Source organism: Diabrotica undecimpunctata, chromosome 10, assembly GCF_040954645.1.
Source record: "Diabrotica undecimpunctata isolate CICGRU chromosome 10, icDiaUnde3, whole genome shotgun sequence".
NCBI classification, from domain to species: Eukaryota; Metazoa; Arthropoda; class Insecta; order Coleoptera; family Chrysomelidae; genus Diabrotica; species Diabrotica undecimpunctata.
Genome location: NC_092812.1, coordinates 53,173,745 through 53,200,735, shown reverse-complemented (window position 1 = coordinate 53,200,735; position 26,991 = coordinate 53,173,745). Strand labels below are relative to the sequence as shown.

Below are 26,991 nucleotides of genomic sequence, written 5' to 3'. Positions count from 1 at the left end.
AACTCGTCAGAAGGTCGAGCAGCATAAAAATCGGAAAGAGTGCATAGGAAAATATAAATGTGTACTGAGAATTCACTAATAAACACGCAATGATGACACATCCTTTTTCAATTTTTTTTATAAAAGACCGGATAAAGATTTTGTAGCTTCAGCAACTACACAGAGTTGTATACTGGAAAAACACAAGACATTATTGATGTAGAATTAAGCAGGCGAGAAAGCTTTCATAAAATTAAAGAAAGTATTAACAAGTTTTGATATGAAAATTTCACTTCGTGTGTACTTACTTCGATACTATATTTTTAGTAATCTCTTATGAAGTATATTTCACGAATGTCCGACTGTTTTGGATTATCGCTAGACACTCGACAACCAATGGTCCACTCTACTGTACAGCATAATATGTACGAAAGTAAATTGCTCTAGTAATGAAAATATGTCATAATACAGTCTATAATCAATACCCCGAGGTATGAGCAGGAAGATAAAGTGTATTAATACTCATACGCTTATGAAACGCACCTGGCGCATTATAAGAGCCTTTACTCTTTTTCAACTTGTCTTGAGTGAGATGCCTTTTATCTCTCCCATCAGCCTCTTTTGGCTAACTCTTGTTTCTTCGGACCCCGAATGGCTATTAGGTTTCCAAGAGCAGACTGGTCACTATATTTCTTTCTACTACATACTCATTCACCGAGTGATTGCCGGTATAAACAATCTCCCACTACCTGACTAACGGCTTCGGGCGGATGAGTTAGTAAGTAGTAGGGCACTTTTTTGTCCTGGGGTTGAGAGATTGGCAAAGGTAAATAAACCTATATGTGGTCAACGGCATAAGGATGTAAAACCACTACATTAAAGATCGTCAGATTACCCTAGAACGATAACCTTGCAAAATACGGTCAATCACATGGCCCCTAATCCGCTGCGGACCTTTAATATACGATGGGTGCTAAGAATCCCCGCAAGGAGCAGCCACCCGAATGTGGCAAATAACTGTATAGAAAACAAATTATTTTTAAATTCCGGGACATGGAATTTAAGGAGCTTGTTCGAACAAGGAAGGACGCACAACACAATTAAGAAAATCAACAGACTGAACCTAGAAATATTAGGTATAAGTGAAATGCGCTGGCCTGGTTCCGCCAAACATTGATCATGGATAAAACGATATATTACTCCAGAAATGACACCTGAGATGATCTATATGGAGTTGGGATAATTATCTTTAGGAGAATCCAAACAGAAGTTGTAAATTGTGTTCCCTTTTGGGATAGAATGCTGTTATTACAAATACAGGGTAGGCCAGTGAACAAAACCCAGATAAATACAGAGAAAAACATAAATTAATAAGGAACAAAATAAAAAAGGCTAAGGAAAATTTGATGAAAGAAACAAGCATTGAAATGGATGAATTGCAGAAAAAATACTTTAGTTGCAGAATACTTTAGTTAGACAAATAAAAAGAGAACACTGGCAGAGGTTCTCAAAACAGATGGAACACGACTTCTACGGAACACAAAAAGAAACATGGAGAATGATCAGAGGACAAAGAAAAGGGATTAACAAACTAATAAAAACGAAACACATTCAGAAGGAAACATGGGCAGACTAATTTCGATTTCTATTTGCTAAGGGTAACGGTAATGAACCACCAACACGAGAGCTGACGGCAAACGCAGAAATAGATATTGAGGAGAAAAAGGTTAAGGAAGCATTAAGGATTTTTTTTTATTAACTCCATTGAGTACAACAATCTGCCCATTGGGCATTAAGCATTTGTAGTGGTAAAAAATGAAGACATGTAGAGAGTTACTCCAGTGAATAACCTCTTTACAATTCTAAAATTAAAATTTTATTAGTTTGAATACACTTATTATGTTCAGTTGGACAAGTCGGACGGCAATTGCCGTTTTAGTCTACGCACTTCAAAGACGTTCCGCACATTTAGTTGTCGAGCAAACGCATTAGGATGCATTAATGCATGCATTAATGAAATTAAAAACAGAAAATCACCAGGAGAGGACAGAATACCGAACGAACTCCTAAAGTACGGAGTGACCAAATCTGACCAAACAACTTCTAAAACTAATCCAAAAAATAATAGAAATTCCTCAAGAATAGAGATCAAGCATCCTAATACCTCTCTTCAAAAAGGGAGACAAATTGGACCCGGAAAGTTACAGAGGAATTAATTTGTTAAAGACAAAACTAAAATTAACAACCAAAGTGATAACAAACAAACTAAACGAAATTATAACACTAGCAGAAATACAACAAGCTTTTAGGTTGGGAAGATCATGCAACGACGCTATATTTATAATGAAACAAGTGTAAGAGAAATCATTAGAATACAACAAACCGGTATATCTATGTTTCGTGGACCTTAAGAAGGCATTTAACCGGGTCAAATTAAAGGACGTTATTCACTTATTGTCCGCAAGAGAGTTACCTTTAGGAATAGTCAAAACGATCGAAAATATCTACAAAAATAATGCAATAAAAGTAAAAGTAGAAAAAGAACTAACTGACTATTGAAGCTGGCGATGGGATAAGACAGGGAGATTGTCTGAGTCTTCTATTGTTCAACCTGATTATGGTAAGAACTAAAAAAGGATATCAAATGGGAGAAAAACAACTTAAACTAATCTGCTATGCAGACGACACTACTACTCTCTCAAAGTGAAGATGATTTACAACGTATGCTGCACCAATTCAATATAACCGCCAAAAAATTTAACATGTTAATTTTCCCAAAAAAGACAAAATGCATGGTTATAACAGCAAATTTACTAAGATGTAAATTGGAGCTGGAAGGTTAGATAATAGAAGAAGTGATGGAGTTTAAATATCTAGGCATCACATTATCTAGCTCCGGAAAGTTCGGAACAAAAGTGGAAGATCAAGTGAATAGAGCAAACAAGGCCGCAGGTTGTTTATAACACGTATAAACACGCATAAAATCCATAAAACACACCGATACTGACGGAAAGAGACATATTATATTGCATGCGGGAGCAAACATGGTTTTATTGATGGAACGGATATTATGTTTACGACAACATAAATAAGGAGATGCTTGCGAAATAGTTAAAAGAAAAACTGCTTCCAAGTTTACATGAACCAACCATCTGTTATAATTTTGAATAATTCCCCATACCGTACAGAAATTTTAAATAAGCAACCAACAAACTCCTGGACAGTATGTAAAATAAAAGAATGGTTAAAGAATGAAAATATTTCATTTCCTCACAATTCTATAACTATATTGGACCTAACGGTTACAGTGAAGCTGCAGTTTTGAGAACATGTCAAAAGCACTGAATACTGTTACTCCTGCAATTTGGGATAAAAGTGTGCGGAAATGTGAAAAGTTAGTAGAAGAATGTTGGATGCGTAAAAATAGCATCGAAACAATTAACCAAGTGATCATTTGCAATCCAAATGAGGATACCGACTACAGTGATTATGGGTATGGATCTAATTCTTGATTACACTGTAAGGTAATATGCTTTCATTTTCTTATTAAGAAAAATTTCTCGATCCAATCTCAGGGTACTTCTATTATAGTTATTGTAGTTTAGTATGTAAAGGTTACTGGTAACTAAAGGTAATTTCTCTCCAGTCGTCCCTATCCATCGCCTTTCTCCTCCAAGCACGTATTCCCATATTTCTCATGTCTTCATCAATGTTATCAAGGAACCTTGTTCTGGGTCTTCCTCGTCTTCTCTGACCAATGGGTCTATGAAAGAGCGTTTTTCTAGCTGGGTCATTTTGTTCCATCCGCATTACATGTCCTATCCACCTCAGACGTCCTATTCTAATATGTTTTACGATATCAGGTTCCTGGTATATTCTATAAAGTTCGAAGTTGTATCGTCTTCTCCACACTCCATTGTCATTCACTGCTCCATAGACTCATCTTAGTACTTTTCTTTCGAAATATCCTAACATGTTTTCATTATTTTTTGTTAGAGTCCAGGTCTCTGAACCATACGTTAGGACTGGGCGTATTATTCTTTTATAGAGTTTAATTTTTGTATTTCTTGATATAATTGTGAATTTAAGGAGGAGATTGAGCCCAAAATAGCATCTGTTGGCCGTGCAAATTCTGCGGTTTATCTCTAAGATAGTATTATTTTCGCGGTAGTGTTAGGAACGCTCCCAGGTATACAAGTTCGATCACTCCTTCGATGACGTCGTTTTCTATAACAAGTGGTCGTAGGATTTGTGGTTGCGTGCTTATTTTTATATACTTCATTTTGTTGGTGTTTATTATTAAACACCAAAAAAAATTAATTGTAGCTCATTCTTTTATTGCTACATACGTATCTCGTACAGCGTTTTCCTTTCTCCCATATCATCAGCATAGGCCAAGATTTGCAATGATTTATTATATATTGAACCAGTTGTTATGTTTTGTGACATACGTATTACTTTTTCCAGAGCCAGATGAAACAGTATACAGGAGAGAGGGTCTCCCTGGCGCAGCCTGTCCTTTGCTTTAAAAGGTTCAGACAGATCTCCCTGAATTCGTACTCTACATTAAACTTTTTTAAATTTACCAACTGATTTGGTATTCCTAGCTCTTTCATTGCTTTGAACATTTTTCTTCTATTCAGAGTGGTAGGCTGCTGTAATGTAAACATAGCAAGTAAATAAAAGAAACAAAATAAGGGGTAGTTAGCCTAGAAAAGAATAATTAAATAATATTCCAATATCCAAATTAATAAAGAAGAAATTCAACACAGTTTAACGTATACATTTCAAATTAAAAAACAAAGAATAACAATAATTGACCTAGTTAACACAAGCCTGAATGTTTAAAAAATTACGACACTTTAGACCTTGTTGGAAAATAATACAAGGTACGAATTGTTAAACAAGTGATAAGAATTGAGCTGACTAAGAAGTTTTACATGGCGTGATCCAGTTTAACACATGGAATAGATGGCATAATCAGCGAAAACGTAGAAACAAATCTCCACTTCGGACGTGACAAAAGAATCTAAGGTACGAGTTGGCAATAGATAAAAACAAACAGAAGTGGGTCAAACGAGTAGTAAGGTGCTGGCGACCGAGCCAGGCAGGAGTAGCGTTCTGGCAACCAAGCCAGAGGGTATCCGGCCGCATCCGGTGCCAGTGGTACTTCGGCAGTCAGCGCGGCAAGCGTTAGCGCAACTATCGTGATATTCGTATCGACGGAAGGTAGAGATTCGAAAATACGAATTTTTCGTCTCGCTCAGTACCGCCATAACGTACAGTGAATTCCAGCGTTCATCCAGACTATTCCAGAGTTCCAGTTTGGACTACAAGGCGTATTCATGAGCTAGGGCCTAAGTACGCTAAGGTAACAAACAATGTTTACTAACCATTTTGGGAACAATTAATAGTAGGTTATCCGCCTTTAAATTCCCTTAGTAAAATCTCTTCTCGTCTCCCTTCGCAAACAATAATAACCACTAATAGCATTGTACGTTTTGTGTAGTAGATGTAAAATTACGATTTGTTAATTATACAGTAAGTTGAAAGTGGCTTGTTTTATTTTACCGTTGGATAGACAAGAAGGGAACACATTTTTGCTTTGTACATCTTCCTGGCTTCTAACGCAAGCCCATAGCCTCTCACTCTTTGCAGGACCTGAGACCGAGAAGTCCTTAATCCCCTTCCTCCCAAAATCTCCCTACCCTCTTGTAAATCCGCGAGGGCGAAACCACGACCTATTCGAACTAGTGGACCAGTATGCCTCAAATTCGCTCGGACAGCTAAATCTCCTTTAAACACAGGGGATATTTCAGTGGTGACAGTGCTAAGCATCCCTTAGCTTCCATCCTATTTTATTACACTGCTTTGTAGTCTATAAATATGTGATGAGTATCAATGCCCTATTCCAGTGTTTTTTCCAAAATTTGTTTCAAGGTTGCAATTTGATGAATTGTCGATTTACACCTCTGAAACCAGCCTGGTATTTTCCTACTATTCGTTTATACACTGCATTTAGAAGCGTAATTCCTCTGTGGTTAGAGCATTCAAAGATATCTCATTTTTTGTGTATGGCGCAAAGTATTCCAATATTTCAATCATTGGGGAGAGATTTCTGTGTCCATATTTCTTTTATAAGCTGCTGTAATGTCATAATGGTATCATTCCCACCTTCTTTATATAGTTCAGCTGGGAGATTATCTATTCCGGGTGATTTGTTTCTGGCTAGTTTTTAACTACATCTTTAACTACAAGAATCGTTGGTGGTTCCTCTTCCCTCTCATCTGTGGGACCAGCTTTAGGTTGTCTAATTATCGTATCGTAAGGACTCAGTAATAGGTTCTAGTCTCCATAAGCTATAACCATACTTATTCCAGTAACTCTTAAGATTTCGTCTAATGTATTTACAAAAAAGCTGAAGCCAGAATACTCTAAAAATTAATGACAAAACGATATGATGCTCGCAACTTTACTTCAACTAATAAATCTTCTTCCTGTAGCGCTACAACCCCCTGAGGGTTATGGCCTGTTCAAAAATTGCATTCCATTTCCTTCTGCCGTTGACAACTCTTCTCCAATTCCGAACTCCAATATAATCCTTGCATCATTGTCGGAATTCGCTAACGTTTTCGGGGGCAGTCTCCATTCGGTAATATTTGTTGTATTTCTTTCATTGCATATTCGGAACAGGTACCCAAGCCAACGAATTCTGTATTTTACATAATTAATAAATTAATAATTCTTAATATATCCTCCGTTTGTGTAACGAATACATTTTATACATCAAAAATGCAAATATAATTGTAATGATTTATTTAAGGTTAGAAGCAAAAAGATGGCGATAATACAAATATGCAATTGTTACAAATAAACAGATTACAAAATTTAAATTCCTATTCTAATGTAAATAGAAAAATATTACAAAAATTACAATTAAAAACTACTACATAATATGTTATCGAATAAATTAAAATTATAGTATATAAATATCACACAACGTTAGTTTGGATCCAATCTAAATAATTTGTTACTCTTGTAAAAACGCCAGGATAACCTATTTCGGCACACCTAAATCCATAGGATATGATACCAATTTGATAGTACCAATAATGCTTCTGTTCTTTTACGGCAAACATCAAAGGCCCACCTGAGTCCCCTTGACAAGTATCTTTTCCTCCAGAAAGCCAGCCAGCACAAATTATTCTATTATCAATAACTGTATTTTGACCAAATACTCGTTGACAGCTGTTTTCGTTTAATATAGGCATGTCAGCTACTTGCAATGATGAGCTTCTTGGTCCATCTGCCAAACAATGAATATATTAATAAAAACCAATTTATACAAATAAATATAATAGAATCTCTATTTAAGCCTGGTGCTAGTAAACTCTTTTATTTTTAATAACCAGATGTATATGGTACATAATTAGAGAGGTGTAAGAGCTGCGTTGTAGAGGTGGTAACTTTTGTCTTTAAAATGGTCGCACCAAGAGTCATAAACTGGAGGTGATTTCAAACAACTGGACTTCACAAGGTAGTCAAATCCCACTTATGGTTCGAAGTGCCACATCCTGGTAACTGCATCGATCTATAGCTAATGGTTGCAGGCTAAACCAAGTGAGGGCAATCAGATTTGGCAAAGATTTTATAGAGTGATTTCAGGTACAAACAATCCTCCCACTTACTGGCCAGTGGCTCCGGGAGGATGAGCTTAACAGTGGAAGGGCACTCTTGTGTTCTGAGACTGAGAAGAAATTGATATCATAAGGATGCAATTGGCAACAGGGAACCACTGCATTAAAGACCAGTAGAATACTCCTACTACAATTAACATGGTCAATTTTTGCTTGGGAAAAGAAATTGACGAGAAGACCGACTGGTTGAATTTGCAGCAGGACAAGAGTTTGTTATTACTAATACTCATTTTTAACTCACACACAGAAAATTATACATCTAGAAATCACCTCAGGATTCTCCAGATCATATGGTGAGAAATAAAATATATTATAATAGATTATTAAGCTTCTGTAACTCCTAACATCAGAAGGGAATCAAGTCAGATCATACACCACTTATTGGTAAAATAAAACTCAGGTTAAAAAATACGACGAAGGGTTAACAAAAAATATGATACGAAGCAATTGAAGGACGAACACATAAAACAGAGGATAAAACATTACTTAGAGGAGAACTTTCATACCATTATTGAAGCAACAACTACAGGAGAAATTCCAAACCACCAAAAATGCAAAAAGACATGGATGACAAACCAAATTGTAGATATGATAGAGGCAAGGCGAAAACTCAAAGATCAAATCATAAGATGATTTAGAAAGATGGACAAAGAGATCAAAAGAGCAATTAGAATAGCTAAGGACCAATGGCTAACAGAATAATTCACCGAAATATAGCTACTGCCACATAAAAACGATTCCTTCAACATGTACAAAAAAGTTAAATAAGCTGCGGACTTATACAAGCCTAGAAGAGTCGGGCGTTTGACTAATAACCAAGGTAAGCTTCTATTATAACTCTTGCTGATGAAAGATATAACACAGTTAAAGATACGGAATGCTAAACAGGACCCACGATTACGATCACATCTGCTATAAGAAAGATCAAAGATGGGAAAGCTAGGATCTGACAAGTTTTATGCAGAATTCTTAAAACTTATGGATGAACAAGGAATAAAATGGTTAACAATTATATTTAACAAACTCTATATAACTGGTAAAGTTCCACAAATTAAATTCACAACATGGTTACAGATACTGCACTACTCACTGTACTACAGTAGTACAGTGAGTAATGAACAATCTAGTGTTTGGCGACTAAGACACTGGAAGCCCTAAAGAATACATCAGAGAGGATGTCGAAAGCTCGGCGCAGGGAAAATTGATGCAGTTAAACCCTATGAGTTTAATATTAATTTTTGTAATAATATTAATCTTAGTTTTGGGTTTAATTGTAGTAAAAAAAACTATTGTTCTGGGATACCATGAGTGGTAGTTAAAAAAATGATATCGTTTCTTCACTGAATAAATAAATTTTAATCTTTATTGGAATATATTAAAATAAAGATATTACCAAAATATAAAGATCCCCATCCTGCTACGACTCCATTTTCTCCAATGTACGAACTAGATCTCATTCGATCTTCTATTGGTAGACAAACGGGCCAAACCAATGCTAAAAATAAATATTAGATATTTAAAAAAAATACGCATGAATTTAAAATAAAAGTATATTTTAAAGCAGCGATAATCTTAATTTATACTACAGTCCAACAATTTATTGGAATTGGAATTTATTCCGACTTGTGGTCCAACCTCCAAAGTTGGATCTGATATCAAACTATCGGACGGTGAGTGGGCTTGCTAGATTGTTGGAAATCTAGTTATACGAGTTTTAGAGGGACGATTCGAAGGTCCAATTTCCGACTGACGACGGAGTGGGAGCATGAATGGAGGAATCGGGAGTGTATCAAAACTTTCATCAGTCTGACCTTGGGTACCTACTGCACGCCTTCCATAATGAAGAGTGAAGAAATTTCTGAATTTATTGATATCTACAGAAATAGTCTTTGTTTTGTGGAATACTAGTAGTGCTCTATACGCGAACCGAAATGAGCAGAAAACAGCCCAACAACACCTGCTGAATGTGATGTTGAAGTACGAAAACACTGCTAACATAGCGTTCTGCGGTAGTTTCTGTAATCATCGTCATCAACGATTTTGAGCAACTTCAAGTCATGATAGATCGTAAGATCAACGAATAATTTCTTTATCCAACATTTTTTTCCTTCTTTTCAAATTGTGAGTCTAAAAAGCACAATGCTGCTGCCACTTTCCTCCTTATAATTATATTTTGCATAGATTTTACTCAATACATTTTTTGGCTGAGCGATGTATACCACTATTAAAGTAGACTAGGACTGAAGTTGAAATGCTAGTTTGATAGCGTCGGAGCATGAGTGGAGCCGACTATCTAACTAGTCGTCCTACTAAGTGGGACTTCAAATCGGAACGTGAATGCTCAGTTTAAAGAACCTCATAATACCCATTAAAATGTACGGAGAGCTATCAAAATGTTGTGAACCAATATTATTTTGATTTTCTTATTAGTAAACGGCGTATTTGATTAGCACCTCGTACAATTAGTATATCGTGTCCCATTTATGTCATTCTCCTCAATTTCTTGTCAGAGTATATTGCCATTATAAGAATTTAATTTGATGGTTGCCAACTTCCGATGAGGAGAGGGTACATAAAGAAGAAGAATATCACAATGCATTCTTGTAGTATTTTCAATTTCCTACTAAGGCGTTTTTAATTTTGGATGAATTTTTTATTACAGTTTGTATGTACCCCACTTGGCTCCTAACAAAAGTAAAAATTTTAGCTAAAAGCTTGTATCAGTCGGGGTGCAAACACATTTAAATATCGTTAATTGTTATTATTTACATATGAAGGAGGAAATTAAGATTTTAAGTTTCTGATCTATATGTCAGCACTGGTAGGATGAGTGTTCTTCATAGTGTTAGTTTCGTTTTTTGGCTTAAATTCCTGTTTATAGCTGCTTATTTAGTCCAAAATAACATTTGTTCGCTATCAGTCCCATCTTTCTACTTCAGATGTGCCAATATCGCTTGTTATGAGAGAACCCAGATAGGTAAACTTATTTACTACCTCAAACTGCTATATTAAAGAGAAGACACACCAGCGCATCTCCCTGCCGTAACCCCGCATATGTTTCAAAGAGTGACAGATCGCCTTGTATTTGCACTCTGCAGATTAGTTAATCTCGTAATGGTAAGTTCATTCATAGCTTCATATAATATACATCTTAGGACGTTATCGTACGCTGACTTAAAGTTCACAAAGAGATGAAACGTATCAATGTTAAATTCATTGGTTTTTACAAGATTTGACGTAGTGCAAAAATCTGGTCAATTGTTAATCTACCTGGCCTATAAACGGCTGTACAGGATGTTAAAGAAAATTTTGTATATTTTGTTCAGAACAGCCCTATTATTTTTACATTCCATCAAATAAAATCTCATTTTTTTAGGTACCTATGTACCTACTCATTAAAATAATACCTGCTTCAAAAAGAGTTGAGAAATTGAAAAAAACCTTGTTCCGTTTATTGTGCTCATTTATATTATTAAAACAGTTCCGTTAAAATACTATAAAAATTTACAATATGGTATTTTTTACTTTAATGTTCGAGATTACATTATGATTAAAATAGTACCATTAGACGGTACTATTGATACCAATGGTACCAACTCAGCTAAAACACTTAGAATTCGGTTTAAATGCAATACAATAATTCATTATAATCGATTTTATAGTTTTTTTGTTATGTAGGTACTTAAATACGATATCTGCCGAATAAATTGTGGATTTCATTAAAAAATATGGTGAACCATATCGTGAATCTATAATTATCTAGTTTCCTAAATATTTTGTTATTCTGTTTTAATTTTTAACCCTCTAAGAAAGTTAATGTAAAGTCGTTGTTATAGGAATTTAAGGAACGTCTGAGGCTATCAGTATGTAAATGTAAATATATTAGGTATTTATATTATTAGCCGATATATTTATGGAAGATGTTGAAACAAATATTATTTCTAAACAAAATTTAAAACTCACAGTATGGTGAAGATATGTAGATGATGTATTCTCAATATGGCCTCATGGATTAGAGTTGTTGGACACATTCCTGAATGATATAAACGATAAAGAAGAGACAATAACATTTACCATGGGAAAGGAATCTAATAACACCCTTCCTTTCCTGGATGTTTTAATCTCTAAGAACGATACTGGATATGAGACTCAGGTGTATAGAAAACGAACACACACCAATAGATATCTAAATTACAAATGGCCTAGCATGGCCAGTACTGGTTGATGTTGCTTGTTGTTGTCTTGATATATGATAATAATTTTTGTATATACTTACGATTTTTTGGTTTTTTTGATAATGTTATTATTGCAATATCATTGGTAAATTCAGTAGGACTGAAACTTTCATGCATTTTTATCTTCGAGATGGATATATCTTCAGGAGAAGCACTGTCCATGTCATCATAAAGTATTAGCTCCCCAACTCTAACCAAATACCTAAAATTAATGTAAAAAAATATATTCTCGAATTTTCATACATGAAAATAATGTTTGGTTATTGCTTTATATCGATTTTTTATCTTTTGGTGTTGAAACAAGTAAATAAAATGTTAAGTCTAAAATTTTTAACCAAAAAGTTTCAATAGCAGCACAAAAATGTGTTTATTTGTTTTGTGAACTTAAAAAAAGCGTTTGACCGTGTCAGTCATAACACGGCCAAATGCTTAAATAAAAATGGAAGAGATAAAGAATCATCTACTCTATATTGACAACAAAAAGCAAACATTAAAGTAGAAGGTGCTATATCTGAAGAAACTGAAATCAAAAAAGAAGTCCTGCAGGGTTAAAAATTCTGTAAAAAAACTGTATACTTACAAATCATTTCTGTTATAGGCACAATGAGCAGCCGTCAATACATGCTTTTCTGTTATCAAAGTACCACCACATAGCCATTTTGGAATAGTTGGGTTAAGTTTATTTCTATATCCTAGAATGGCCATAAATGGAAACTCATCTAAAACATAAAGATTAAAATAAACACATAATCATTATAATCATTTCCTTTGCTGTTATCTCTATGCTTTGTCGACATGTCTAATTACTTAGATGTCCTACCTAAACATCTGTCACCAGCTCTTCTTTAGATCTTAGATACTTATAATTATTACTTTTCCCCATTAATCATTTAACTACTAAAAGTTATCATCTTATTTGTAGTAGTAACTCCATTTTTAAATAAATATTCTATATATTACAAAACACTTTAGCAAACATAAACTCACTGGTTCCATTAATGATTTTCTCGCTCACCGGTCCGGTATTCCTCCTTTGCTCTTCTTGTGCATCCATCATTGCAAGTGTGAACAGTAAAAACATTTATCGGTACATTTGCACATCTTTATTTTCTAAAGTCTCCATACAATTACTTCAAAAAGCTGACAGCTCTTTAGGTTCTTCGAATTATGATTCTTTGGCCTGTTTATCGTTACTTTTTTTTCAGGTTTGTACAAATGAACCTAACAATACCATTCCTCAAATATTGTGTCCACGTCTTCTTATAACTCTTGATAATATTTCTTTCACACCGAATGCAATTAAACATCATTTATAGCAACTACTCAATAAATCATCAGCTGGATTAGACAAACTCTGTTCCTTTTTCCTTAAACAATGGGCAGAGTCTGTAGATATCCCTATATCCCTCATAATGAATGCTTCTTTTAATCAGGGTTCTCTACCCTCGTCCTAGAAATTGGCTTCGGTCACTCCTATATTCAAGAAAGGAAATAAACTTGATTGCAATAATTATCGTCCAATTAGCCTAGTTTCTATTGTCGGCAAGGTCATCTTCTTCATCTACCATGACCTTTCAGAATGATGTTTACCATCATATTTTAGTTTTCTTCCATAATAATAATAGATAACCTAGATTATCAGTAGTTATAAAGAGAACAGGAGATATGATGATCAGGGCTATATACGGCAGAAAAAAATAAAGGATGTGGTCAGAAAAGAGGAGAGACTAAATGTAAGAAGTGAGATAGGGTTGCAGGAAGCAGAAATTGAGCTCGAAGACATTGAACACGAAAGAGAAAAAGATAACATCCCAACAGAGAGAATCATCAATACAATTAAAAATTGAAAGAAAACAATAACAATAAATGATGTGCTCATAAAACGTGTTCTTTTTAATTTTTAGGGTGCGATATGAGTGACGTATATGAAAGATATATAACAAATAAACTACATAAATATCAATTAATGTTAACTAAACAAAGAATACTACAAAACCAGACAAGTAAAAAAACAAAAATGAAAGCGATCAATATTGACATACAAAAGTGAAACTTGGGTACTTCCATAAATAGATAGTCAACGTATACAATCTGTTGAAATGAAATTTTTAAGAAGAACAAAAGGTTACACTCTGCGGATTATATTAAAAATGACTACATAAGGGCGGAATTAAACCTCTCAATGAACTACGGAATAAATAAAAATTATTTAAAATGGGGGGAATAAATTGACGACAGATTAATCAAACATTTAGTTAACTACAAATTAGGAGGAAAAAGTGACTTAGGTAGGCCTCGAAGAAGATTTCTAGAAAGACGACGGAACAAACTGCAAGTCTAATCCTTGAAATGCAGAAGAAAACAAAGCTGCTGAAGCATATGTCCTTTCTTCTAAGGTTTTAAAACATGGCGCAAAAAATCTGACGTATTGTATATGTAGGCTGCTAGAACTGGTTTGGAAGCAGGTAAATCTTCCAAAAAGCTGACAACCATCTCGTTACCATCAATTTCTTTACACTCTGGTGCCCATAAGTTACTATTTTGTCCTTCGCTAGTGGCTTAAGAAACGGTTTACAGTTCCAAGCTGTTGGAGTAGTAGTGCAGCTTAATAGCCCGAAGCGAGATATAGACATAGATAAGATAAGACTAAACTCCTTCTCCTTTATTAACTCACAACTTCAAGTGAGTCTTAGCCACGTTTACTATTTTCCTCCATTCTTGCCGTTCTTGTGCAGCAATCTCCCATTGTTGCATCTCCATATTACCGTAACTGCATACTTCCATATTTTCCTTGGCAGACCAAATGAACTGCTAGCGGGCCTTTTCCAGAAAGCTATATGTTATACAATTTGCCTTAATGTAACGTACAATGTTTTCATCTCCATGGAGTGCTTGGGGTTCATGGTTGTGTGTTTGTCTCCACTCACCCGTTTTCTCGTCTCTACAAGGCCCAAAGATCGTCCGGAGGATCTTTCGTTCTAAGAATTCTTTGTTTTGAATTTTTGGTAACTACCATGTACTTGGTTTTGAGGACAATTTCCCTGGCCTCGCTTTAAAAAAGGGTAAAAACTTCTTTCAGATATCTAGTGGATTGTGCAATTGCGTCGATATCGTCAGCAAAAGCTAACAGTACCTTCACTCCCTGGGTAGCGAAGCCGTTTAATAATTCTGGTTGTGCTTTCCTATCTTCGTATTCTAAAGCGAAGTTGAATAACAAAGAGAAAAGTGTATCGCCTTTTCTTAGACCCGTTTCGATTTGAAACTCATCTCATGAGACGAAATGAGGTAATTTTTAGTATGGCCATGTATCCAGAATAGATATTAGTATCTGTTAACACAAACCTACCAAGCATCTACCATTTAGAAACAGCCCAACGTTGTTACGAGAGAAATCTACAATCTAGGTTGCATGAAAACCTAATGACCCATGACCTAAATTATGACGATATAATAGCTCCAATTACGAAAAAACAAAAGGAAGTACTTACTTAATTTTGCTGGAGCTCCTCCAACAATTCTTGGATTCGTTACATTGCTCAGGCCACACTGAGGTTTAACTGGTAGCTTTTCATTCTGATTACCACCACTAACAATGAGATTTTCTTCACTTTCCTCCTCTTCTTTTTTTTGAGGACAACATATAAGTGGATCTTTACCTACGAATCCGCATGTTGAACTCCGAAGATAGTTTAAGATTTCTGGATCTTGTTTATGGTTAATTAAAAGCTGAATCATATAATTGCAAGTCTTTAGATTTATGCAAGAGCCAAACTCTTTTCTTGATGTGTAGCATGATGAACCCTCTGGAAATAAAAAGATACAAATTTGAATTGGTACTGTATTAGGGTGAAAGAAATATTAAACATATAATTAATTTAAACAATGAGCTTGGAATCGTTATGTCACCAATGGTATAGCCTCATATGTTCATGGAGGAGGGCAACAACGGAGTACCAACCCTTTTGATTTGATGACTGATATATGCGAATCAGACTAGACAGAACCCAACATAGACTGCTTCTCGCATCAACAGAACATTGACAGAATGGAGTGGCCAGCCCAGTCATCACATATGGGATGCATAGAGCACGTCTGGGCCGCTATGACACGATAACTAAATGTGTTAGATAATCCTGTGAATATTAATGTGAATTCAACAATTAAGTGAAGCACATATGGAAAACTATGGATAATTTTTTTTTAATGAAATGATTGAAAGGATGTCTAATAGAGTAAGAAGTTTAATTCGTTGACGAAGAGGTCCAACAAAATATTAGAACTTTTTATTTAAGTATTGCAGGCCAATCATCCCATTATTTTGGATTTGGTAGAACACAAACTTATGTTACTTTATTTCAATAAATTGTTTTTCTTGGTCAAATATTTTATTTTTGCTTTTAATTATTAAAATTTCAATAAATATATATATTTTCTATAAAACCAACGAAAACATACTACGACGTATCCTTATCAATTATTGTTGAGCAGTGTATTATATATAATAACATTTATACATAGTGAGCCCATTTAATACTACCTTCTTAAACTGTAACTTTACTTAACTAATTTTTTTAGGTGCAAAAAGCATACGAAAAAAGTGAGTTTCTAATGAACACATCAATTAACTCGTCACTAAATGAAAATACCTGCCCTATTGAACTCAGTTCTATGGAAGAGGACAAATTACTTGAAGAGTCCGCATTCTTTTGATGTGTTGCATGGAGACAGAAGTTTGAGTATTGATATGAAAAATAGCAAAAACGTTACTAGATCAAAAACAAAGAATTACTGACAATTTTAATTTGTGAAGAAAAAAACTTAAAAAGAACACATGCAATAAATGCGATAATTTTGCAGTTAAAATTCAAAGTGCTACATCTAAGCAAGAGAAAAAAGAATTTGAGAAACTGAGAGATACTCTCCAAAATGAAGTAAAAGCGGCTAAAAATCTCATGAATTCAAATCTCCAAAAAACTAAAAATTAAGAAAATCTGGATGTACTTACTTTTGATTTGAAAAAAAAACTCTACCTTTACCACGCATTCCAACAACATTGTATTTTACAAGAGGCAGCTGTGGCTTTATAACTCCGGTGTACATTCAGGAAAAACTGACCGAAGCTATTGCTATGTTTGGGTCGAAGGCACAGCAGGAAAAGGAGCACAAGAGGTAGGTTCAATTTTATTAAATTATTTGCAAGAGAGCCTAACACTTCAAACAATTGAATTGATATTATGGTCCGACAGTTGCGGAGGGCAAAACCACAATATCAAAATTGTGATTCTTTTAAAATCTGCGCTTAAGCTTCTTTAAAAAAAACCGATGCACTTTCAAGTATTAGGAAACAATTTTACTCCCAATGACTCCGAATTTGGGGACATAGAATCAGCACTAAAGCTCCGAAATTGCTTATTTACTCCAGATGATTATATGAACGTTATCAAAAATTGCAGAAAACGAAACAAATTAACGGTTCCAATTTTACAAAAAGAAGAGCTTAAAAAAGTTTGTGATACTTTAAAGAATATTGTAAATAGATAGAAAGATATAAATGGGAATTCGATTAATTGGCTTCAAACCAAAGAAATACTTCTTAAGAAAGAAACTCCTTTTAAAATATATTTTAGCAAAAATCACGAAGGAAATTCTCAAGAAGTAGACATAAGTAAACGAGTCAGAAGAAATGCAACCAGAACTACAGAATTTTTATATTTTTCCAAACTGCAAATATGGTGGCCTAATGGAAAACCTGTTTCTATCATAAAACTTAATGACATACTGTCATTATTTGAGCTTATTCCATTTAATGCTAAAAAATTCTATGAAACTTTCGTAGGGAATGAAGGCATTCAAGATGACATTGGCGGCTTTAATGGATCAGTGGATTTCGATATTGACAAAATATCTGAGTGGATTATTTTTGGTGTGTTTTCTATGTAATCGATGTAAATTTTTATATATTAAAGCTAAAAATTTAATAAAACATTATTATAATAACTGAACAACAGTTGCCATCTAGAACCCATCCAGACAACATCTGAGGGTCAGAAACAACCTCTTTTGGGAATCTTACATTGCCATGTAGGATTCTGTTCAATATTTTAACACCATAACATATTTTTAACAATAATGTAAAGCAAAATAAATTTGTTACAATAATGTAAAACCCTTTTTAAAGGTTTTTACCCAGATATTTAGTCACTTTGACACTTGATGTATACCTGGTAATATTACACTGATGATAGACTCTTTCTACATGAACTACAGGAATTTCATTTTCCTTTTGGAATTATATAACACGTATTTTTTATTTTGAAACATCATATTAAGCGCCAAATATGTCGTTTAATCCGTTATTTGGATCTTAACTCATACATTTCTTAAAAAATCTTTAACGAATTAAGCGCCATTTGATCGAGAATAACTTTTAAAATATAAATTATTTTTAAAAATTTTAAAAAACATTTAAGAGTTTTTTTTATATTTGCATTACTTTATCAAATAAAACACGTCAGAATGATATTTTAGAAATAGCACCAAAAACAAATTTAAAAACTTTAAACCCATTTTTCTCAAAACTACATTTTGCACTTAATCCGCTATTGCATAATGCGGTCCAGCGATTGTTCTGAGAGTGAAAGAGATATGAAAAATAAAATTGTTATGCATAAGTTTATGATGAAATCATTGCATACTTATATTAGTAGGTAGCATAATATTTATTAAGTATTCTAAATGCAGAAGTATTAAATTGGTATAATGAAATTTCTTTTTATTATAAAATCAATGTAACACAATCATAAGTTGAATTCCTTATTATTTACAAGAAAAACCTAAGTAATAAACAACTACTTAATGAATTCATAGTTTCTAATTATTTAAATCAAACCAATAATGAAAATCACTATACACTTGATAAGTGGTATAAATATCTTACAGAAAAATATAAAAGAAATTAAAATTTTAAATATTATTAAGTCATTTCTAAAAACAGCGAAACAGCCATAAAAGAAAACAGGACATAAAATTGTTTATTGTTAATATAATATAGTGATTTAGTAATTTTAAATAAACATCAAAAGAGTCAAAACTATCAGTCATAAATGTGAACTTAAACTTAAAAAAAGTTTATGACTTTCACATATACCAATGATTCATAATTATAGTAATAAAAGTACAAAATATAAAAATCAAAGATATTAACTACACACTAATCATAACAACACTATCGTTCTAGCAGGAATCGAAATGGCACGCTGTATATTCATCATAATAAAAAACTAAAAAACTTTTAATATACACAATGTGTCAAGTAAATTAAAAATTTGTATGCTGAAATTGAATACCTATATTCAATTCACTCGATCAATTCAATCAAGCGCCTCTCCAAAAGGGCGCTAAACCGAAGGTTTGGCAAATAAGAAATATTTATTTTAACGAGATGTTTTATACAATTTTAATTTTAAATTTAAAGAAATCTTAAAAATCAAATACTGTGTTATTACTGAAAAAATAGCTAACTAAAATCTTATTTTATATTTGGTGTTAATAATTACTACTATTATTGCATTTTTAAAACAATATAATAAGCGAATACCTATTTTGCAGTATGCGTAAATCGTTCAGCTTTGTTTAGAGGCCAAAAGTTGTTGGGTTGTAATATTCTGTCCATATCTATTTGTCAATCAGTTGATATTTATAGTAGAAAATATTCGATGATCTTTTTATTTTTTGCTGTTTTATGTGATGTGGAAATTAAACTATGTGTGAAAATGGTAAGTATCATAATCATTACACAAAATAATAATATTTCAAATATAATCGGGTTTAATCTAATAAAATCCACAATTTATTTTGAAAAAAAAAAATAAATTGAAGGTAATAAAGGTTTATAATAATATAAACATATAAGTTTATTTGAAAACTTTGAAATGAAAATATTATTGTTTTATTTACTTAAATTTGTAAATTTGGCCTCGCATTTGTTTTGAAGCGAGAAATTCAAATGTAAAATAAATTTTGACTGGTTAGTTTGGGTTTTGGGTTAACCCGTAACTGGTGTTGCGGGGTCATACGAGCCCCAACAGATTTTTAAAGTGACATAGGTACGTCCTAGCTTATTTAGCGCGACTACTTGACCGCTTCAGTACCTTTCTTTCCGTCAGTGTGTTGTGTGTCGAGCGGGATAGTCGTGAGCAAATAGGTAAATGTTTACAAATCATACGGAAATAACTGCGCCGTGGGGACATTGTGACCCCACCTCACCGGTTACGTTTTTTAATAATTTTTTTTTATTTCAATTGAAAATGGAGCTGTCACGATATAGTAAAATGGATTCCGATGATCCTAGGTTTGAACAATGAGCTCAAAGTATTCTAGACGCGAATGAGAGTGATTTCAGCTGTAACGATGACTCAGACAATGATCCCGACTATGTCAGCGAACACGAAACTGATTCAGAAATTGAATGGGAGCCGGAAACCGTGGAACCACCTTCGGAGGTTAATTCGGACTCGGATCCACATGAGCAGCAACCAACTCCAGGCCCTTCGAGAACGTACTATGGCAAAAATCGATACAAGTGGACTGCAGAAGCTCCACATTCAAATGTAAGAACAAGAAGTTTCAACATTATCTCTCATCTTCCTGGGGTTATTGGGCCAGCCAAGTCTCTTGGAAAATTGTGTCTCCAGAAAAGTGCTTGGGAATGTATAATAACAAACGATATTTTAGAAGAGATTGTTCTTAGAACAAATGAAAAACTTGCCAGGATTAGAACGAAATATACCGATAGTAATAGAACGGATCTAAAAGATTTAGACATTATTGAACTGAGAGCGTTTATCGGTTTGTCATTTTACTCAGCCATATTTAAATCCAATACGGAAGACTTGAGTTCGATATTCGCCACCGACGGTACTGGTAGATAAATTTTTAGATGCACCATGTCAGTAAAACGATTCTTAGTACTTTTGACAGCGCTTAGATTTGATGACGAAACTACGAGGGAAGAACGTAAAAAACCCAAAAAACTTGCCCCCATTTCATTAATTTTCAATAAGTTTGTAAAAAACAGTAAAAAAAAATTATTGCATAGGCCAGTATGCGTGTATTGATGAAATGCTCATTGGTTTTCGGAGAAGATGTTTATTTCGCATGTACATGCCTCAAAAACCCCGAAAATATGGCTTAAAGATAATGGCACTGACTGACACCCGAACCTATTACTTTTTGGATGGGTATGTATATACAGGTGCTGGAAGTGATGGCCAAACATTGTCAGCAGAGGAAAGAAAATTTAACAAACCAACGCAATCAGTTCTTCGTCTAGTAAAATGTATTGAGAGTTCTAACCGTAACGTAACAGCAGACAACTGGTTTACACCCTTAGAAGTGATAACTAAGTTGAGGAACCGAGCCCTAACTTACGTGGGTACTGTTAAAAAAAAATAAAAGGAATATACCTATTTCTTTTTTGCCAACTAAAACGAGGCTCACGGGATCATCTCTATTTGGATTTGGCGGTAGAGTTACATTAGTTTCATATGTACCTAAACCACGAAAAGCGGTACTTTTGATGTCTTCAATGCACTACAGTAATGCAGTAAATGATGAAACAGACAAACCCAAAATTATCGAGTTTTGTTTTATAATCAAACAAATGGAGGCTTCGATGCATTAGATGAAAAATGTACAGTGTATTCTACACATCGTAGAAGTCGAAGATGGCCTCTTACTTGTTTTTATACAATTTTGGATATTTCTTCCGTCAATGCGTTTATAATATACTCATCCCTACCTGGAAACCCCCAAAAGTCAAGGTATAAATTCATCAAATCTCTGGCTCGGCAGCTTGTGCAGGATCATATGGAAAGAAGACTAACTATTTCTCAAATTTCAAGGCAGCTGGGACATAATATCGCTTCCATTTTAAAAACAAACATTCCTGAACAGAAAAATGCTATTTTAGAAAAAAGAGTAAGGTGCTCAAAATGTCCACGATCATTGGATAGAAAAACGAAGACAGTTTGCTTTAGTTGTAAAGCGCCAATATGTCATATGTGTGAAACACACATTTGCAAAGATGGCCTATAAGAATGGATTGTAGTTTTTATGATGTTTTTTGTGTTTGGTTATTTTTGTTACAGGATGTTTAGTCTAGTTACAAAATAACTCAGTTTTTGAGGCTGTTTCTTAGTTTAACTTTTTATGCGTGATAAGTATTTCAAATATTTGTTACATTTATTTTATAACAAAATAAACGTCTTTAAGCTTTTGAAGTCATTTTTTTAAATATAAACAAATGTCAGTGTCTAATTTTGCAAAACAAATTGGGGTCAGTGTGACCCCAACTCACCACACACGTAACAAAAAATGGACCTCACCAGTTACGGGTTAAATAAATTATTTAATAATTTAATAGAAAACACCTAATTTGATAAATAATGCTATAAAAAGGCATAGACAGAAATTTCTAAACCATTTTTGAAATTTTCGGAGCCAGAGAAAAAAGGAAACGACCTTCTGGGGAAAATTTCGCCAGCAAAAAAAAGTTAGAGCCCAAGAAAGAGGGAAGATGGCTGGTAGCATGAAAGATTTTTGGTGCAAACTAAAGTTCCCGATACTAAAACTATAGCTATTTAAGTTTCGGTAGCGGCCGGGTCTTCATCTTGTTTTACACTTGAACCATCAACATCAACTGAAATCATCACCATGAAAATGTAGAATCTGTACACCTCAACAACGAGGGCAACAAGTGAAACTGAAAATGGTATGCATAGTATAGTTATTTTACCAAAAAGACCCTGGTTTATGGCCTGGAACCATTAGCAATGAGGAAGTAACAATGTTGGTTGAACATTTATAGGGTGTAATTATCAATTTTCTGCAAATCAAGATAAAAGAAAAAAAATATTTTTAAGTAAGTAGTTTGCCAAAAACTGGGGAATGACGAAAAATCAGACAGAATTTGGCTTATTTATTCATCTTCAAAAAAATCCATATTTTGTTTTATTTGTGAGGTTTTCGGTAAAACTATCAATACTTTTTCCGAATCTAATGGTTTTTCTGATTGGCAACACTAGTCGTAGGCTATAAAAAGATATGAAACATTAATTGTACATAATCTTCATAATTATATCATAATCATAATATTAATACAATGGATGAATTAAAAAAAAACATGTTTAAATTATCTACAATTGTAAACAAACATCATTTACGGGTTTTCGAAACTGAAAAAAAATGTAGTCATGACGTTCTTGCAATTTCTGTTGTTTTATTACGAGTAAAAAATAAAAAATTATACATTTATTTCATAATTGATAATAGTGGATTTAAAGGGCGCTAAAATATGTCCCGTACGCGGACGCAGCTCAGCCTTACGGGAGACAAATAACTTTAACGTTATAATCAATTTGACAAACTATCTGTCAAAATGTTTTTTCGTGACTAAATTGACTTATTAAGCTTATGCCGTCTGAGTATTTTTCTTTAAATGTTTATTTTCCATAGTTGGAACCTGGAGAGATTCGAAAATAAGGGATATTTTTTACTTAGTTTACTTCTGAAAAAGATGAAGATTGCTGTGAAAAATATTTTACAAAATATTAATTATTTTTAAAATCTATTAATATATACTTGAATTATCAAGAGTATTTTATAAACAATTTTAAAACTGTTAGCAAAAGGATGTACCGAAATATACGCAATATTACTTACAGGAAACTCGGAAAGTTGCCAAATTGTTTCAAAACCACAATCATCTTAAATCTTGGTTTCACTTCCAAAAATTTAATTATTCACAATATACCGGTGTTATCATAGAAATGAATAAACTTGTAAAGATTGTATTTATAGTATCTATGGCATATGTATAGTATGTCTTGTATGCTTGTTTTTATTTAAAAGTAAATAGGATCTGAAACTATTTTCTTGTTGCATGTTTAAGTTTACTATTGTATTTATGAGATTAAACCACAATTGATTGTAAGGAAAATTGCATTTTACATTTATTTTGACGTTACAATTGTTATATTTTGTTAATCACAAATGAGGATACAGATTATGCAACCTAAGTCTACAGAAATCCAACCCACACCAACAGTTATTTAACTTATCACTTAAACCAAAACATAGATATTAAAACGGGAATCAAAAATCATTATATCATAGAGACCAATAAATCTGCCATAATGAGAAGGCATTTCAGTGAGAAAAAAACCTGCTAACAAAGAAGAGATCAAAGAATTGCATCTATCAAATACCTTGTGAATGCAACAATTTTTATGTGGGAAAGACAGCAAGACCATTAACTGTTAGGATAAACGAACATGAATCATACATAAAAAACAGAGACTTCTACAGATTACATTAATGTAAACATCCCTGTGATAATGAGCACAAAGTACAATAGAAATATGCAATAATAGTCATGAAAGAAACAAACTGCAAAAAGAGAAAAATCAAAGCAACCGCTCTCATCTGACCTAATAAAGAAAAATATGTAGCAAACCCATCAGTAAAATGTAATACACTCTGGTTACCAATACTGAAAAATTTAATAATTAAGATTTAATCGTTCTCAAAATACAAATGACTAAATTTGTGTTTTGAGAACGATTTTCGAAGTGGAACTTCCAAACATCGGTGAAACTTATTGTCAGTGATATTTGGATGATTATTGTATTACAATGACCTAGTAATATGAGCGGATAGTAAAATGAAAACAACGCAATAACTGAAAGATATGTGTGGACGAAAAATAGAACATATGAAAACGGAAATAAATGACAACAAGAAGAAAACAAGTAAAACCTACAATAGGAATTGATATTTAAAATTAATTAATAGAGCAGGTGATGGAATCCAAAAGGAATGATTAAAGAATAGGGAGAATACTGATGAAAAAGCCAAATATCAACTGAAGAAATAATTGTCGAAAGACTGGAAGAACTGAAAGAGATGTATAGAAGGGAAAAGGAAAATAAGAACGATGCTTTCAATTCCCCGAAATAATATAAGGAGTTTCGAGAAGAAAAAAGGTGACGAGAAAACTCACTACCAAAAATTGGGTATTTTGAAATGATCTGGAAGCTGAACCGTTAAATAAACAGTTTTGCATTCGTTAATGATTCCCAATTATACATTCAATAAAAAACTTAACATCTAGTGAATGTAAACATATTAATAGTTGCTTCTGCAGTCAACGATTAAAGAGGGCAAATTTAATCTTGGATTGTTTTGTTAAAATAATGTTGATGTCAAAGTTCCTTACCTTGACCATATACACATATCACAAACAGATTGATACAACACAAAATTGACACAAATTTAAACATGCCCGCAAATAACTGTTATCGCATATAAAAACTAAGACTGTCCGTTTGATTATAACCAATTCAATCGACAGAACATGTATATATACGAACAGTTCTGGATTTACCCACTAGTCTGGTATGCACAAAATTTATCCCGTACTTCTTTTTGTACAGTTCTCAATACAACAAACGTCGTAATAAAAAGCTTAAAAAATTAATGGAATTAATAAATATCAGAGCAAAATACGTATCATTTACTGTCTTTTTTTAAGGATTTATTCTACGAGGATAAAGGTATTTAAATACAGACAAAAATAGTGTATTAGTAAAAAAAGTAATTGCACATTTTAAAATGTTTTAAACATTCAACAACAAAAAGTTTACAATAATTATTTTTTTCAATAACCTATTTGTCCCCCACGAGATATTATGACGGCAAACCACGAGGGCCCGCAACAACAAAATGAACATAGTAAACTATCTGATAAAACCAAAATAATACTAAAACAAACAAGAGAAATGAAAGTAAGTAGTAGTACAGAGAATACAATACACAGAACTTTTTATGGCAATAAGGAAAAGTATTAAGGAAGGCTTAAGAAAATACAATGAAAAACTGGTAAAAATACAATAGAAAAAAAAACTATTAGAAAACAAAAAACACAATAATCATTGGGAACAAGCAAATCGTTGCTCTAACAAACGAAAACAGAAGAATTACAGACAGAAATGAAATAATACAACTCGTGACTAAATTCTACAGCAAAATATACAAAGTCCCTGAATTACTTAAAGAAGTTATCCAAGAAGATGTACCGGAAGTCCTTCGGAAGAAGTAGAATCGATAATTACAAAAATGAAAAACGGTAAAGCAGCTGGAATAGATGGTATAACAGTGGAACTGCTTAAACCCCCTGGCAGAAAAACCTGGAAAATCTTAGCAGGCATATTTAGGAACTGTCTAAGATCATGATGCATACCAGACCACTGGAATACAGCAAACATAATTATTATTCATAAGAATGGTAGCAAAGGGGATATCAAAAACTATGGACCTATAAGTCTACTACCAATCATATAGAAGATATTCACAAAGATCGTCAACAACAGATTAACGATTGCATTAGATGCTGCACAACCAAGAGAACAAACTGGCTTCAGAAGTGGATTCAATACCCTGGATCATATCAATACGTTTCGAGAACTAATAAGTAGAGCTAATGAATGTGAAATACCACAAGCATTAAACTTTATAGATTTCGATTCTATATATCCCAAGGCAGTAATAGAAGCTTTGATCACAAGGCATTGACAAATCGTACATAGAGACTTTAACAAATAAGGTCAAAAATTGTGAAAGCACTCCAGAATTCCCACTACTAGAGACGTCCGACAAGGAGACGCAATATCACCAAAGCTCTTTACTGCAACTCTGGAAAATATATTCAGCAAAATTAACTGGCCTGCCTCTTCTCGCTAAATGCCCCCCCCCCCCCACTGCCACTGCCAAAGTTGCCCTTATAATGTTTTTGTCCCTTCATCCTTGTCTGTTTTATCTCTATACGTCTCAGCACCTTCCTTTTCTTTTTTAATGGCACATTTTCACTTGAACTTTGTCATTCGAGTTCATTGTTACTTGTATTTATTATAAAACTCATTTTACTAAATTGGTTTATGGTGTTTACTTATAAAATCACACAACACAACTATTCGAAGGAACGTTAACCCATAAAAATCTACTGACAGCCAAGCGATAAAGTT

General features: G+C 33.4%; 1 protein-coding gene across 1 annotated transcript; it reads right to left on the bottom strand.

Moving 5' to 3' along the window:
- Nucleotides 1-6,780: 6,780 nt before the first annotated feature.
- On the bottom strand, nt 6,781-25,335 carry LOC140452050 (venom protease-like). Its single transcript, XM_072546081.1, has 6 exons — nt 25,188-25,335; nt 15,400-15,714; nt 12,492-12,630; nt 11,953-12,113; nt 9,070-9,171; nt 6,781-7,285 (listed from the first exon to the last, which is right to left on the bottom strand). Exons 1-6 carry the CDS (start codon nt 25,249-25,251, stop codon nt 6,972-6,974), a joined length of 1,095 nt encoding a protein of 364 aa, XP_072402182.1. The 5' UTR covers nt 25,252-25,335; the 3' UTR covers nt 6,781-6,971.
- Between the last annotated feature and the right edge of the window lie 1,656 nt (nt 25,336-26,991).